The sequence below is a fragment of the Anolis sagrei genome, chromosome 6 (genome assembly GCF_037176765.1).
Source record: "Anolis sagrei isolate rAnoSag1 chromosome 6, rAnoSag1.mat, whole genome shotgun sequence".
Lineage (NCBI taxonomy): Eukaryota > Metazoa > Chordata > Lepidosauria > Squamata > Dactyloidae > Anolis > Anolis sagrei.
The window spans coordinates 26,251,828-26,269,343 of record NC_090026.1 but is presented as its reverse complement, the minus strand read 5'-3'; the positions used below and the strand labels follow the sequence as shown (position 1 = coordinate 26,269,343).

General features: G+C 38.4%; 1 protein-coding gene and 2 pseudogenes across 1 annotated transcript; all 3 read right to left on the bottom strand.

Annotated features, from left to right (window-relative positions):
- Positions 1–2,070: 2,070 nt before the first annotated feature.
- On the bottom strand, positions 2,071–3,018 carry LOC132778045 (olfactory receptor 10A7-like). Its single transcript, XM_060780651.2, has one exon. The coding sequence runs from the start codon at positions 3,016–3,018 to the stop codon at positions 2,071–2,073; it is 948 nt and encodes a 315-aa protein (XP_060636634.2).
- A 4,957-nt stretch (positions 3,019–7,975) lies between these two features.
- LOC132778044 (olfactory receptor 10A7-like) lies at positions 7,976–9,059 on the bottom strand (annotated as a pseudogene).
- Positions 9,060–15,465: 6,406 nt separating this feature from the next.
- LOC132778043 (olfactory receptor 10A7-like) lies at positions 15,466–16,549 on the bottom strand (annotated as a pseudogene).
- Positions 16,550–17,516: the final 967 nt, after the last annotated feature.

The following is a 17,516-nucleotide window of genomic DNA, read 5'->3' as shown; positions in this document are numbered from 1 at the left end:
TGACTGGACATTTACTGCATCTTCACATTTTTGTACACACATAACAAGCCCTTTGCCTCTTGCACCCAGTTGTAGTCACTAAGGTGAAAGAAGAGCTATAAAGTTGCGAAAAAGATGGAAAAAACTTGGAACATAAAACCAGGATACACAGCTGGGATGTTAGTCACTTGACAAAAATTCATATCTGATATACTTCTAGACTTGGGTCAGTCCACTGAGTCTTACAAAAAGCAAATGCAGTTCATGTTTCTTCAGAAAGGATGAGTTCTCCAATCTCCACCCATCCCTTTTCCTCTTAAATCAAAATCCCTGGAGTCATAAATTCCACCTCAAAAGCTTCCTGCATGTCTTCATTCTTTTTCATAACATTTTCTTGAACAACAGGACATTCAGGATCATTTCCAATAGGCTTGCAGAATAGTAATCCAAACAACTTTTATATTGCCTTCTGGATTTCTTTTCCTCCCACAATTGTCATGGAAAATTAAATCTAACCCTCTTTATCCCCTATTTAAAGACATATTAATATAAATTCCCCAAACTCAAATGTTTGCTTAGTTGTTTGTTTCAGACTGCTGCAATCAAAAACTTGTGCAGAGATTTTTTTTTCCTGCCTTGTTAAGGAACTATGATTGCGCCAACATTTATAAGCTTCTCTGGGAAACTCTTACGTTTCAAGATCCATCATCAACTTTCCTGGCTAGATTGCACCACTTGGATGAGTGAAATTTTAGCCTTGCTAGATGGCTATAATTACACCTCTAATCCAATAATTCTTGTTCAAATAAATGAAAAGGTTATTGGACCAACTACTTGTTCTACCAGTCTGCCTTTCACATTCTAATCATCTTTCTTGTCATTCTAACAACGAAGTAGACTTATGATTGAAACTTTTTTGTCCTTCATCTAATTATAGTTTGCTACCTACCTATGTCTAAAAATGTTGATAAAAGACACTGTTCACATAGAGGTAAAATAGACTATAGTTTTGGGAGAAATACAGAGGTTACAGTGAGGAGAACTTGGTGGATTATAGCTTGCAAGTGGAGCATGGTGCAGTAGTTTGAGCATTTTATAATTCTGGAAAAGAAAATTTGAGTCCCTGCTTGGACATGGAAACCTGCTAGGTGACTTTGAGCAAGTCACACCCTCTCGGCATTGAAGGGAGGCAAAGGTAAACTCACTATGAAAAAATTGCCAAGAAAACCCCATGACAGGTTCACCTTAGGATCACGATAAGCCAGAAATAATAGATAGGCACGCAATAGCAAAATGGGCATGAGACTTTTCTTTTCAAAGTAGGAATATTTGAGTCAATTAGCAATTGATGGTAATATAAATAGGAGGAATTTTTTTTGAGGGAGTGATGTCAATATATTACCAGTGGAAGGTAGAATGGACATACCTAACTATTACATTACCTCAGTCTGCGTAAAGGAGAAATAACCAGTACCAAAAAGTATCACAATGCTGAGTTTCCATTTCTGTCACACTATACCTGTTATTTTTAATAATCCAAAGGTTTTTGTTTTACAAATCATCATAAAGGCTTTTCTAATTTCTAGAAATTCAATTGCCAAATGGCTTGTAGCATGCACCTCCAGAAAGAAGGAGCCAACCAGAGAGCCGCAATTGAGGTTCCCAGGGATGGCCTTCCAGTAATGACTGGCTGGGACGGCAAACTGTCAATGTGGAGTGCCCCTGGGGTCAGGTGTTTCGTCCAGTGGTTGGCTTGATAAATGGTCCCAAAAGATACCTGGCCTCACACCATTACCCATGTCACAGTGCTCCTCCACAATTAGTCAATTATCTCAATTAACAGTTTCTAATTAGGTCAATAAATGGCCCATTTATTTCTCCACATCTTGTGTCTGGTCTCTTTTTTCACTGTGGCGATTCAATGAGCTCAGTATTTTTCAAGGCATTCGTAATATGTATGATTAGATCCAGTCAAAGCTTTCTTAAATAATCCTGTAAAAACTCAATTTACATTTAACAGAGAAACAATGGTTCATAAGATTTAAAGTATCACTATATTTTACATTTCCTATGCATTATGATCATTGTCCTTTATAATCTAATTCTTTTCCAGATTTTCATAAATGCATTTTTAACTTCCTTATTCCTCAAACTGTAAATGGCAGGGTTTAGAATAGGACCCACAACAGTGTAGAAAAGTGAAAGAAATTTATCAGTGTTTGGAGAATAAGTGGAATTGGGCTTTAAGTATATAATACACGCAGAACCAAAAAACAGAGTCACCACAATGAGGTGAGAAGAGCAAGTGGAGAAGGTCTTCTTCCGGCTCTCAGCAGATGAGATTTTAAAAATGGTGCTGATGATGCCAACATAGGACATCAAGATCAGAATAAAAGGAACAGTCACAAATATTATAGCCACTGCAAACACAGCAATTTCAGTCCGAGAAGTATCTCCACAAGCCAGTTTCAATAGTGGAGGGATATCACAACAGAAATGATTGATCACATTGGAAGCACAAAAAGGCAGGGTAAACACCATACTGGTGTGACTGAAGGACATAAAAAATCCACTTGACCAAGATGATACAGCTAGAAACATGTAGACTTTTGGGCTCATTAGGACAGAGTAGTGCAATGGCTTACAAATGGCAACATAACGATCATAGGCCATTGAAGCCAAGAGAAAGCATTCTGATCCACCAAGAAAGAAGGCAAAATAGGTCTGCAGAGCACAACCAATGAAAGAGATAGTTTTTTTCCCAGACAGGAGGTTTTCAAGCATTTTGGGGATAATTACTGATATATAGCAGATCTCCAAAAAGGACAAATTTCTTAGGAAGAAATACATGGGTGTGTGAAGGGAAGGGTCAGACAATGTAAGGAGAACAATGAGAAAGTTTCCAGTCAGAATTATGATATATATGACAAGGAAAACAGAGAATAATGCACTTTGAAGATTAGAGTCACCAGAAAGGCCCAGGAGGATGAATGTTGCTGGTGTTGTGCTGTTTTGTAGAATGATTTTCTTTGCATGCATCCTGGATAATATAAGAAAAGATATATCATAATAGAAATAGGTTTTAAAACAAGGTATGCAATTGGCAATATACAGTCATGATAAAGATAAATTCCATTGCATTATTTTCAAAGTTGTGCACCTTGCCAGAAGACTGACATTTTAAAATCTAAGGCTGGCTTGTATGAAGACTGGAACAAAGCTTATACCAAGATACAGGTCAAATATCTGTTTTAATGTATATTTATAAATGTCTTAATTTTTTTAACTGTATTTTATATTATGTTTGTTCTATGTTGGCACTGATTAGTGCATATTGGTAGCTGTCCTGAGTCCCTCTTAGGCAGTTGAGAAGGATGGGGATAGAAATACTCCAAATAATACATGCATACATACATACATACATACATACATACATACATACATTTTGTCAACTTATCTGTCAATTTATCTGAGACACCACTCTTTGGGGGGGGGGGATGGAATGTAACAATACTTAATTATTTTTATAGATATGATTTGACACTATTACTGAAATGTATGGAGGCACTCCTACTTGCTTACATACATAGCACTTGGAAAATATGATGCAACATTACTTTAACATAATTAAAGAGTTGTGTCAGTTTTCTCAGCAAGGAAATCCTATGATTCATAACAATAATGTCTTACCATATTAGATGTTTGTCCTATTAGATAAGACATGTAGATTTCAGACATATGTGAAAACACTTTGAAAACACAATTTTTACATTTAGGTATACAAATGCATGAACTAGCCAGATTTAAATATTTAACTGCATAATGTTCACAGTGATGTTGAAGCAGGAGCTGAAATCTTCAGTGAGAGCAGTACAGTTTAAAATTTCTGATAAACCTCAGTGTGGTAAACTGTACTTTCAACTTAATTGGCTAGATGTTTTTGTAGCATTGCATGACATTCTGTAATATTTAATTAATATGGGAAAGCATTATTTTACTCAGTTAAAGCAATTGTTATTCATTGTTAATTTACATAATCTTCATTATATTAATTAAAATGAAATTTAAAAATGCTGAACATCAGTTGGATACATCTTCAATATTGTTACCATGTTAAAGTGCGCTTACACTTTGACATGATTAGAAGCAAAACAAAGCTCAAGAATAATTTACCTTAATGCATAGTGGCTGCATCAGGAGGAAACACAGCAAAATATTCAAATAAGGAAATGCTGTACTTAGACTGGAGGATCCCATTCAACCATATCTTCCTGACTCCTGAGCTGCAATTGTGATTATTTAAAGCATTCCTGGAAGGACATATTCTGATGCCAAAGAATCTGCCTCCTTATCAAGCTCACTGGCCTTATTGCATTTTACAGTATTGTTCCCTTGGGAGTTCTGTCTCATAGCAGAACACAAAGATTAACTACATTGATATCACAATTATTATACACCATAACAGAAAAGAAGAGAAAACAATGCCAATACACAGTTGGCCCTCTGTATCCATAGATTCTGCATCCGTGGCTTGAAAACCCAATTGGTAGGCTTTTAGCACCACCAACCTATTTCCATCTCGTTTAGAGGTACTTTTATAAAAATAAATGGAACTAACTTCTAACTTATCACCATCACCATCACCATCATCACCATCACCATCATCATCATCATCATCATCATCATCATCTAGTTTTTTATCCCACCTTTCTCCCCAAACTGGGAATCAAAGCAGCTTACAATTTGAAAGATCAATATAATTACAAACATAATAAGTGAACATTAAAATAGAATTACATTATTTACAGTATAAAAACAATTAAAACTACAATTTAAAAGAATGACGACTATTATATAAGAAAACAAAAATAGTTAACCTAATATAATGCTTTCCAGACTCTGTTTTTAAATACATCTGTCTTAAAATCCTGTTGGACTGAAAAGGGGTTTGTCTGCCAATGGGTGGATACCAAGGAGGAAGTATCCTGGTCTTCCTGGGAAGAGAGTTCTAGAGTTTAGGGGTAGTTGCTACGAAGGCAGTCTCAGATCCTCATCTGCTGTGCTTGTGGTGGTAGCGGTAGGATTAAGAGAAGGACCTATTTGGATGATCTCAGGTCTGGGAAGGTTCATAGGCCCGTCGCAAACTAGGTTTCTGCTGGAGAAAACCTTGCTAGCAAGTCCCTGACGTCATGAGCCTGCACCTCTCTCCCCGCCCCTTTCTCCGCCCCTTTCTCTTTGCGAGCGTGGTTTTTCCTTTGCTAGGGCAGCATTGCCCGCATTTTCTCTCAGCTGAATTCTGCCAACTGAGAGAAAATGCGGGCAATGCTGCCCTAGCAAAAGAAAAACCACGCTCGCATGGAGAAAGGGGCAGAGAAAGGGGCGGGGAGAGAGGCGGAGTCTCGTGACGTCAGGGACATGCTAGCAAGGTTTTCTCTCGCAGGAACAGAGTTTGCGACGGCTCATACATGTATAGATTTGTACTTTACAACAATACAAATAAGAACAAGAATTACCACACAAATAAGCAAGTCTGTATTTGGTGTCTGGTCACACTCAGTAAATCATGCAATTCGTTGTTGTTTGGTCCACTAAATGTTGTCAAGCCACGACACTCCCTCCCTAATCATTTGTGGACATTAATGGGACTTCAAGCAAGATATATGATTTTTCCTTTTTGTTTTTTTAATGTCAAAGTTGCTGGAGGCTCCAGGAGGGCCCAGCAGCAACAGTATCACAAACTATATTATAGCTAAACCCTTTAATAAATGTATTAAAATTATATTTCTTGTGTAACTTGTATTGATTGTGTACTGTATCAATTCTTAAATATATAAAACTGTATCAAATGTACGATGAAGGTTTCCACTTCCCCACAGCCCCCTATTTACTAGAGGTGTTTATGACTCCAAAAATCTGCTTCGTGTGTATTTATGAAATTTGTGCACCCTTCATTTTGATTCTAAAGTGTTTTGAAAAATTCATAAGGGGTCAAGGTTATCTCTAATATGAAGTGATGAGAAATTCGTTATTTTTTTTCTTTTGTTATTTAGAAATACACAAGATCTAAGCTATACCTGGTGGTGGAGGAAGCCCCACAGGGCTTGGGGTGGCCCAGTTTTACATGAGCAGGCCCTGCCCTGCACTGGGCCAAGCTGCACATCTCACAGGGGTCTTTGGCATGAGAGTGTCGGCCTTACCCAAGCAGGCCCTGTCCTCACCTGGCAGAAAGGGAGGCCCCTCTCCCCCCCCCCATTCTCAGTCAGCGTCTCCCATTGCAGTGAGCCACACACCTGCGAAAGAGTGAAGGCAGTAGGCCCTCCCCATCAGGTGCACAGCTTGCCCCAGTCCCAGTGCAAGGCCTGCTTCTGGCCCTCACTGGGACTTCCTCCTCCGCCAGGCTTGTGGTTCGTCATGAGCGGGAGGCAAATGGAGGGGGGGGGGTAGAGCAGTTCTGCTACTGCTGCAAGGACACGGGGAGGAAAAGGGAGGCGGATGGAGAGAAAGGCAACATATGAAGCCAATAAACTTCTTTATAAAAATTCAGAGGTGGGTGTTTTGATTTGTTTGTTCACTGGGCGGGGGAGGGGGGGTGGCGGCTCTGGGGGTCATAAATACTGATACAACAAAATACGATTTATGACCCTCTTGCAATTCTTTGTGTAACCCTACTATTTACACAAACTTCTGAGAACAAATATTGCTAAACAATTAGAAAGGTCCTTCCAGTGTTTTTCCAAGCTAGATAAAATCAGTTCCTTCATGTACGTATATGAGTCAGATAATTCATTTATCACCTGGGCTGAGTTTATGTCTTTTACCTGTATAAATTTTTCTGGAGGTTTATAGTTAAGGCTGATTAAATAAGATAATAAGATAAGGCTGAGATGAATGAATCCTCTAGACTTCTGAAAGGGCATTCAGGATTATCCAGGATTACCACCTCTTTTTTTTTTTTTGGTGGGGTCTTGTACCTTCGTCTTCTTGGAACTGGACACTTAAAGTCTGGCTCAGGGGCCAATTGCAACCCTTGTTAAAATTTCCACATTTTCAGCTAAATTTCCAAAAAATCTTTCCCCAGATTTTATATTTATGTTGGAAAGCATAGAGAGCTAAAATACAAAAACAAAAACAAACAGTGCTCTATAGACAAATGATTTTTTTAAAAAGAAACCCCCAAATGTTCATATTTGTGTTGTTATTAACCAGTTTACAATAAAAATAATTCACACTCATTGTTAACAGTATAATTTCTGAATTATATTTCAAGATCCATGTGGGACTTCACAGCCATTGTTTGGTAAACCGTTTTGTGGGTCAATGTGTTGTATTTGTTATTGATAAAGTTGAGGTATCTCCTTTCCTTTTTGTCGTCTGCATGAGAATATAAAATGCATGTTACTCTGTGGACCAGGGTTGCATAAACCATTCTCATTAATGGGAAAACCAATGTAATGATTGTCTGATGCCTGAATATAATAGTCAATTTATTTGTTTGAACAGTATTATAAAGTAATGGAAATAATTACTTGTCCTTCAAATATAATTCTAATACAGGTGTAGAAGAAAGTGGGGACAATGGCCAGCAGGCAGTTCTAAGGTTATCTGAAATCACCAAGAGTTCCCCACAAACCTCCACAAATAACAGCAAATGAAATTGGACAATTGCAGTGCTTCAAAAGTCTACAACACACGCAGACTATTTTCTCCATCACTGATCTTTATTCATGAAGCTGATCACTATAAAATGTTCAAACTAACTTGCCTAAAGTTTTACATAGGTATGCTAACATACAATGCAACAGGGAGATGGACTAGAAGACCTAGTACAGATAGGACACAAATTAAAGAATATTTTACTAATAATGAGTTAACTATTTTTCCACTAAATAAAAGGATTTAACACATTTCCAAGATAGTTACACTGTAATATATGGCATGAATAAACCTTTTATTTTGTGCAAAGAAAAATACATTTGGCATACGTCAATCTTTTTAATCATCCAAATGATTTTCTCATCCAGATCCTTATAAAGGCGCCTTTCACCTCTTTATTCCTTAAACTATAAATAACAGGGTTTAAAATAGGACCCAAAACAGTGTAGAAAAGAGAAAGATATTTGTCAGTGTTTGGGGAGTAAGTGGAATTGGGTTTCAAGTATATAATGCAAGCTGAACCAAAGAACAAAGTTACCACAATGAGATGGGAAGAGCAAGTGGAGAAGGTCTTCTTTCGAGCCTTGGAGGAAGAGATCTTTAAAATGGTGGTGATGATGCCAACATAAGACATCAATATAAAGATAAAAGGAAAAGCTACAAAAGTCATAGCCACTGCAAACACAGCAATTTCAGTCCGAGAGGTATCTCCACAAGCCAGTTTCAGTAATGGAGGGATATCACAAAAGAAGTGATTGATCACATTGGAAGCACAAAAAGACAGAGTAAACACCATGCTGGTATGACCAAAAGACATTAAAACTCCACTTAACCAAGATGCTACAGCTAGAAAGGTATATACTTTTTGGCTCATCAGGACAGGATAGTGCAGAGGTTTACAAATAGCAATATATCGATCATAGGCCATTGAGGCTAGGAGAAAACACTCTGAACCTCCAAGGAAAAATGCAAAATATGTCTGCAGAGCACAGCCAAGGAAAGAGATGTATTTCTTTCCAGACATAAGGTTTGCAAGCATTTTGGGGATATTGACTGATGTGTAGCAGATCTCCAGAAAGGAGAGATTTCTTAGGAAGAAATACATTGGTGTGTGAAGGGCAGGGTCAACCAAGGTAAGAAGAATGATGAGAAGATTTCCAGCCAGAATGATAACGTAGATTGTAAGAAAAGCAGAGAATAGTGCACTTTGAAGGTTGGGATCCTCAGAAAGACCCAGGAGGATGAATTTTTCTGGCACTGTGCTATTCTTCTGTACTATATTTTCTTTCTTGATCTTCATCCTGAACATTAAAGATATATATGCAAATAAAATAATAGAAATAAGATATAATATACAGCTTGTTGCCTAACCAACCATATATAATATTACTATTGGATATGGGAGTTCCGAGCAAACTCTAGTGCATTATCCAACTTTTCTTGAAGTGTGACAAAGCCAGATTAAGCTGGTATAACATGATGCTCACTGGAATTGGACAAACATCATGAAGATAGGCAGGAGCCAACTCAGGATGACTCTGAGGTTGGATCTACAGTGCTGTATAGCAGTTTAATAATGTAGATCAATTGCATTGAACTGAATTATATGGCAGTGTAAAGTCATATACTATAATCCTCCAGTTCAATGCAGTTAACCTGCATTCTGAAACTGCACTGTGTGGCACTGTAGATCCAGCCTGTGTACAAGAGCTCTCAAACTCTGGCAGACTAGGATTTAAATCACCACTTAGCCATGTAAACGTACTGAATGACTTAAGCAAGCTACATTCTCACAACCTTAAACCCTAGCATAAGGTCACCATATGCCATAGTTGAAGGCGCATAACACATCATTTGATTTCATCCAATTGATAAGGTAAAATCCACTTTATATCATAAGTTAAAAAATAATGCAAACCCATTGCATTTAAGTAAAATGGGTTTTGAGTATTACTAACATGCATTAAATGTAACAGTAAGGAGCAAAACAATGATCTAGAATAATTATTTACCTAAAGGTATGTTCATAGCAGCCTTCTGAAAGAAACAAACCAAAGCATTCAGCCAAAATGGTCTTGTACTTAAGTGAGATCTTAAGGTTATTCACAATCTTCTGTTCTTCACTCTTGAACTGCTGTTGTGATATTTCGACTAGTTGTGGAAGACTAGGGCTTGTGCTGATGCCAAAGAATCTGTCTGCTTACCACGAATAATGGCCTTCTTTTGACTCACAATATTGTTCCTCTTGGGAGGTCTCTCCCTCAGAAGAACACAACGAAGAACTGAATGAGTTGATAGGCACACTGTTGTGATTATGATAAATTATCAGTACCTGAAACAGCTTTTTAAAATGAATGCTAATGTATTTTGTAAATTAGTGGGCTTTAAACATTACAAAAATTTGATTCTGTACTGACATATTTAGTATATGTTTAATTAAACTCAGTGGGGCACGTTTCTAGACTGACATATATAATGATTAAAAAACCTACTACTATAATATTCCTACAAATCAACAAGTCTGTATTTGGCCACTGGCCACAAAAATTGCTGCTTAACTGTTCTGAGATATACAGTCAATTTTAGACTTGGTCATGCTTCATGTAGGCACACTCCACCTCTTCACATGGCCCTTTCAGGCTGTGCCCTTGTGCTGGCAATTGTTGGTGAAAGGGAAGGTGTGAGGGGCTACTTCTGGTGCCCCGTGCACCCCTCCCTCTTTCCCTCATCACATAGAGAGGGTGGGAGAGGGTGGACCTCATTAGATGGCAGAAAGGGTGGCAATGCACATTGCCCTGCTGCCCTTTCTGCCATTACACAGGGAAATTGAAGGCAAAGTGCAGGTTGCTCTATTGGAGCTACCTATACTACACTTTCTTCCCCGGAGTGGAGGAGAAAGTGCCTTTTGGTGCTTCTTTTGGTACTTTGAGAGGAATGTGAGCAGGGCCTGACATGCATTGTGTTGTGGCACATGGTAAGTCCTGTCCTTGCTGAGATTGAAAGCAGCAAAATGGGGCAAAAATGCCCCATCTGAAGAGGACCTTTGAAATCAACAGAGATTAGTCATGACTATAAATTCCAACTGATTCAAAGAATCTTCTGTGAATTCAACATATTGTTTTTATAAAATCTGAATGTGGTTCATTAAACTATTCAGTATAAATAAGTTAATGTTTATATGATTACTTAAGGTAACGATAAGGTTACCACATTTGTTGGATCGTGCTTATAACAGTCTATTCAAAGAAAGATTTATACACCAGCAGAGTTCATTAAAGCCATGCTGATGGAAGAAACGGGACTGGTCTGTGACAGGCATAGGGCAAAGAATATGAGAGTTTGTTGTACACATTGTCACCCTTTTGGTGAAAGGTGCAGTTCTAGAATTGTCCCTTTAGGTCCTGTGACTTGGGATTTGTGGAAAAAAACCTGTCCTTGGGGTTAACTTGGGATGAGAGGTTGCCCTCTCTTACAAAGTTCTGAAACTTGGAAGTGTCATAGATTTGTCTTCCAGTGAACAACCTATAGCATTTGTTTGTTTACCAGAGGGGTAGCTCTGGAGGTCATAAATACTGATTCAACAAAACATGATTTATGACATTCTTACAATTCTTTGTATAGCCCTAATATTTATACAAATTTCTGAGAACAGAGATTGCTAAACAATTAGAAAGTTCCTTCCAGTGTTTTTGCAAGCTAGGTAAAATCAGTTCCTTCATGTACGTATATGAGACAGATAATTTATCACCTGGGCTGAGTTTATATCTTTTACCTGTTTAAATTTGTCTGAGACAAATATTAATCCACTAGCCTTTTGAAAGAGCAGTCAGGATTATCCAGAATTACGACCTTTTGTTTTTTCAGGTCTTTGCCATCTTGGAACTGGACACTTAAATCAGGCATGTCCAAAGTCTGGCTTGGGGGCCAATTGCAACCCCTGTTAAAATTTCCACCGACTCTCTCTCTCCAGGCCTCCCTTCCTTCCTTGACTTCCTCCCTCCCTTTTTTTTGACTTTCTTCCTCCCTTTGTTCTTTTGTTCCTTCCTTTTTGGGATCAGGAGCCCCAGGAAAAAATGGGCTACTTGGGAGGAGAGAAAGAGAGATGATGGCCTCTTGTTATCATCCCGATTATGCATTGTCTTTTCCTTGGGTAACTCCAGCCTCAGGCATTCCTTCCCATTGTCCCCTTCTCTCTCTCTGTTCCCCAGCAATGTTTTCTTTCTTTATTTGCAAAGGAAGGCTCTCCAATAGCCCTGCTTACCTCAGGTGCTTGCTGCTGCCACTGCCACTTGTGCATGGGTAGGTCCTGGAGGCTGAACACCTACCAGGTTTCCCTTGCTTCCTGCCTCCCTCCCTCTCTTCCTTCCTTCTCCACTCTGCTTATGTCCTGCATTGGCTCCCCATGTTTTCAAGAAGGCTGCCCTTCACCCTTCACAGTGGCTCCTCCCTTTGGAAGAACGGGAGAGAACTGGACAGCAACTATAACCGCTCCCCCCCCCCCCCCCGCACAATCAAAGCCCTCCCGGTAGACTGCCATGCCACCTCTGCTGAAAAACATCCAGAAAAGAAGATTCCACCAGACTGTGAGGCAGCATATGCCTCTGTCGGAAATGACTTGAAGGCACACAAGAACTAAAAATCCTAATTAAATTGACTCTCTCATCAGCCAAAAAGAGGCCCACACTTCCAATTGACTCGTATGTTTATGTTGGTTAAAATTGTTCTTTTTATATATTGCATTGTTCCTTCATTTTTTTCCACTGCAAATAAGGAATGTGCCTATTTTTTACAAACTATACCCCCCCCCCCCAAACAGGCTGTAGGACCATGAATTGACCCTGACTTAAATCAATCAAGGAATCACGTGTGTACCCACTCACATCATCACCCTCTTAAGCTTCACACCCTCTAAGGCAGGGGTCCTCAAACTTTTTAAATAGAGGGCCAGGTCACAGTCCCTCAAACTGTTGGTGGGCCAGATTATAATTAGAAAAAAAAACATGAATGAATTCCTATGCACACTGCACATATCTGCAAAAACATTTTAAAACAATGCAATAATTAAAATTAAGAACAATTTTAACAAATATAAGCTTATTAGTATTTCAATGGAAAGTATGGGCCTGCTTTTGGCTGATGATTGTTGTTGTTATGTGTGCTTTCAATCCATTTCAGACTTAGGTTGACCCTGAGCAAGGGCCATGTAAATGACCTTGGAGGGTCGCATCCGGCCCCCAGGCCTTAGTTTGAGAACCCCTGCTCTAAGGGGACATTTCTGCAATGGACTGCATATTTTGTACACTTATGGAGCAAAAAGGGTCTTTGGACTATAATAAAATGTTGTTGTTATTTGGCAATGGACTGGACCTACCAATAATCAGCTGTTCTTCCCGCCATGGGGATTCCCTCCTCTTGCGAGTGACATCAGAGAAACCCTATGCCAATCCCTGCATGGATACTAGCCAGACCATTTCTCAGCCAATTAGGAGCCAATTATACAAAAGTGTATAAAATGTATTGTATTTTACTGTGAAGGTATGCTTGTACATTTTGAGTGGTGACCTGGTACTTGCATTCTTTTTGTCCAAATGGTAAACCTCTGTAGTTTGCTTTCAACCTGGAGTGCTTTGTTCTCTGTCCTGGCTGATCTGGTTTAGAAGAAGCTCACCAGGCATGAACCTTCTTATCCATGGTGCTAGATAAAATCACTTCACAAAGACACACAATTGAATGTGGATTTGGGTGTATTATTTCATTTTTCCACCTACAGCATATACATATAACTTGGACTAATTCTTATTTTGTTTGCATCATCCAATCCCAAACCACCTGAATTTCACTTTAGGTAAAGTTACTTTATAGGACTATATCAAATGTATGGACCTAAATTCAATAGGAAATTGGTATGTAGACATGACAAAGGTCCATTTATTCTTTGTCCTGTAGATGGGACCAATAATTGGCTATGGTATTTGCACTGATTATACTGGTTGGGGAATCCTAAGATTAAAAATTTGCTCTAGAGACATTGCTTAAAAATCTCACTGCTCTAGTGATCATTTGATGAAAATAAAAGGTGACATTGGAATTTATCTAAATAATAATTACATTTTAGGCTAAATTTCCAACAATTCTTTCCAAAGCAATTTTATATCTATGTTGAAAAGCACAGGGAGCTAGGGAAAAAAAACTAACAGGGCTCTACAGACCAATGATTTTTTTTAAAAACCCAAAATGTTTATTTGGGTTGTATTGTTAACCAGTTTACAATAAAAATAATTCACACAAAATGTTAACAGTATTGTTTCTGAATTATATTTCCACATCCATGTGGGACTCCACAGCCATTGTTTGGTAAATTGTTTTGTGGGTCAATGTGTTGTATTTGTTATCTATAAAGCTGAGATCTCTCTCTTTTTTTTTTGTAGTGTGCATGCAAATATAAAATGCATTTGACTCTGTGGACTAGGGTTGCATAAACCATTGCCATTAATGGGAAAACCAATGTAATGAATCATTCTGTCTGAATCATCCGGTCCAATTTATTTGTTTGAATAGTATTATAAAGTAATGTAAATAATTACTTGTTCTTCTAATATAATTCTAATGCAGGTGTAGGAGAAAGTGGGGACAATGGCCAGCATGCAGTCACAAGTTTATCTGAAACCACCAAGAGTCCCCCACAAACCTATAGTTTTATTTCTCCATTGAGAAAGGAATCTCCTGTGCTTTCCCACCTCTGGGGGGAATGGGGGGGGGAGAGGTGGATTGAGGTGTTATTTTAAGGATCGGTGTGGTATTTTAGAGAATACAGTTCTCATAGAACAGTGGATCTCAACCTGTGGGTCCACAGGTGTTTTGGCCTACAACTCCCAGAAATCCCAGCCAGTTTATCAGCTGTTAGGATAAGAGCCCCCGGTGGCGCAGTGGGTTAAACCCCTGTGCTGGCAGGACTGAAGACCGACAGGTCGCAGGTTCGAATCCGGGGAGAGGCGAATGAGCTCCCTCTATCAACTCCAGCTCCTCATGCGGGGACATGAGAGAAGCCTCCCACAAGGATGATGAAAACATCAAATTATCTGAGCATCCCCTGGGCAACGTCCTTGCAGACGGCCAATTCTCTCACACCAGAAGCAACTTACAGTTTCTCAAGTTGCTCCTGACATGACAAAAAAAAAGCTGTTAGGATTTCTGGGAGTTGAAGACCAAAACATCTCGGGACCCACAGATTGAGAACCACTGCCATAGAAGGACAATGCACCTCCTCAAACCTGCCAGTGTTTTCCCCTATGATCTCTTATGGAGCTAAACGTTCCTCAATATGATTTTCCCCTCTAGAAGTCTTTTAAAATTTCTCCAATTCCCCATAATTCACATTGTAAAAGGTCAAAACTGGATTTACATTTCAATAATTAATAAACTGAAAAGAAACGGGAGTATTGCAGAGCTTTAGTTAAAAGAAACAAATAACTGCAAACAAGGATTGAAAAATTGCAGTGCTTCAAAAGTCTACAACACATCCAGGCTACGTTCTACATTGCTGATCTTTATTCATGAAGCTGTACACTATAAAATGTTCAAACTTACCTAAAGTTTTACATAGCTATGTTAACATATAATGTAACAGGGAGATGTGCAGGAAGATCTAGTACAGATAGGACACAAATTAAACGATATTTGAATAGTAACGAGTTAACTATTTTCCCACTAAGTAAAAGAGAATAACACATTTCCCAGATAGTTAAACTGAAATATATGGCATGAATAAATATTGACAATAAAGCCTTTTATTTTGTGCAAAAAACAAAACAAACCCAAACACATTCTTTTTAATCATCCAAAAGATTTTCTTATCCAGATCCTTATAAAGGCACCTTTCACCTCTTTATTCCTTAAACTATAAATAACAGGGTTTAAAATAGGACCCAAAACAGTGTAGAAAAGAGAAAGATATTTGTCAGTGTTTGGGGAGTAAGTGGAATTGGGTTTCAAGTATATAATGCAAGCAGAACCAAAGAACAAAGTTACCACAATGAGATGGGAAGAGCAAGTGGAGAAGGTCTTCTTTCGAGCCTTGGAGGAAGAGATCTTTAAAATGGTGGTGATGATGCCAACATAAGACATCAATATCAAGATAAAAGGAAAAGCTACAAAAGTCATAGCCACTGCAAACACAGCAATTTCAGTCCGAGAGGTATCTCCACAAGCCAGTTTCAGTAATGGAGGGATATCACAAAAGAAGTGATTGATCACATTGGAAGAACAAAAAGACAGAGTAAACACCATGCTGGTATGACCAAAAGACATTAAAAACCCACTTAACCAAGATGCTACAGCTAGAAAGGTATATACCTTTTGGCTCATCAGGACAGGGTAGCGCAAAGGTTTACAAATAGCAATATATCGATCGTAGGCCATTGAGGCTAAGAGAAAACACTCTGAACCACCAAGGAAAAACGTAAAGTAAGTTTGCAGGGCACAGCCAAGGAAAGAGATGTATTTCTTTCCAGACATAAGGTTTGCAAGCATTTTGGGGACGTTGACTGATGTGTAGAAGATCTCCAGAAAGGAGAGGTTTCTTAGGAAGAAATACATTGGTGTGTGAAGGGCAGGGTCAACCAAGGTAAGAAGAATGATGAGAAGATTTCCAGCCAGAATGATAACGTAGATTGTAAGAAAAGCAGAGAATAGTGCACTTTGAAGGTTGGGATCCTCAGAAAGACCCAGGAGGATGAATTTTTCTGGCGCTGTGCTATTCTTCTGTAGTATATTTTCTTTCTTGATCTTCATCCTGGACATTAAAGATATATATGCAAATAAAATAATAGAAATAGAATATTATAAATAGCTTGTTGCCTAAGCAACCATATATAATATTGCTATTGGATATGGGAATTTCGAGCATACTCTGATGCATTCTCCAACTCTTCTTCTTCTTCTTCTTCTTCTTCTTCTTCTTCTTCTTCTTCTTCCTGGTATTTCTACCTTGTTACCTTTTATTATTTCTGGTATTTCTACCCAAAGGGGGACTCAGGATGGCTTACAATGGGCACTAATACGATGCCACTACATAACAAGTACAATAATAGAACCACAATTGAACATAAAGCATAATTAAAACAATACATCAGCAATCATTAAAACAGTAAAAGAGTCTCATCAGCTGTATCACCATTCCAGTTAATGTCCCTCTAAAGTGCTACATATACATCTACTGTCCAAAAGCCTGGTCCCAGAACCATGATTTTAATTTTCTTTAAGTGGGACAAAGCCAGATTAAGCTGGTATAACTCATTATACTCACTGGAAATGGAAGAACATCATGAAGATAGGAAGGAGCGAATTCAGGATAATTCTGCGGCTGGATCTATAGTGCTGTATAGCAGTTTAAGAATGTAGATAAAATGCATTGAACTGAATTATATGGTAGTGTAAAGTCATATACTATAATTCTCCAGTTCAATGCAGTTAACCTGCATTCTGAAATTGCACTGTTTCAGATTCAGCTTGCATACATGAGCTCTCGAACTCTGGCAGACTAGTATTTAAATCACCACTTAGCCATCTAAACCTACTGGGTGACTTGAGCAAACTACATTCTCACAACCTTAAACCCTAGGATAAGGTCACCATATGCCATAGTTGACTTAAAGGTGCATAACACATCATTTGATTTCATCCAAAACTTTACATCATAAGATAAAACACAATGCAAACCTATTGAGTTTTAGTAGAATGGGCTTTAAGTATCACTAACATGCATTAAATGTAACAATAAGGAGCAAAACAATGATCTAGAATAGTGATTTACCTAAAGGTATGTTCATAGCAACCTCCTTCTGAAAGAAACAAACCAACATATTCAGCCAAAATGGTCTTGTACT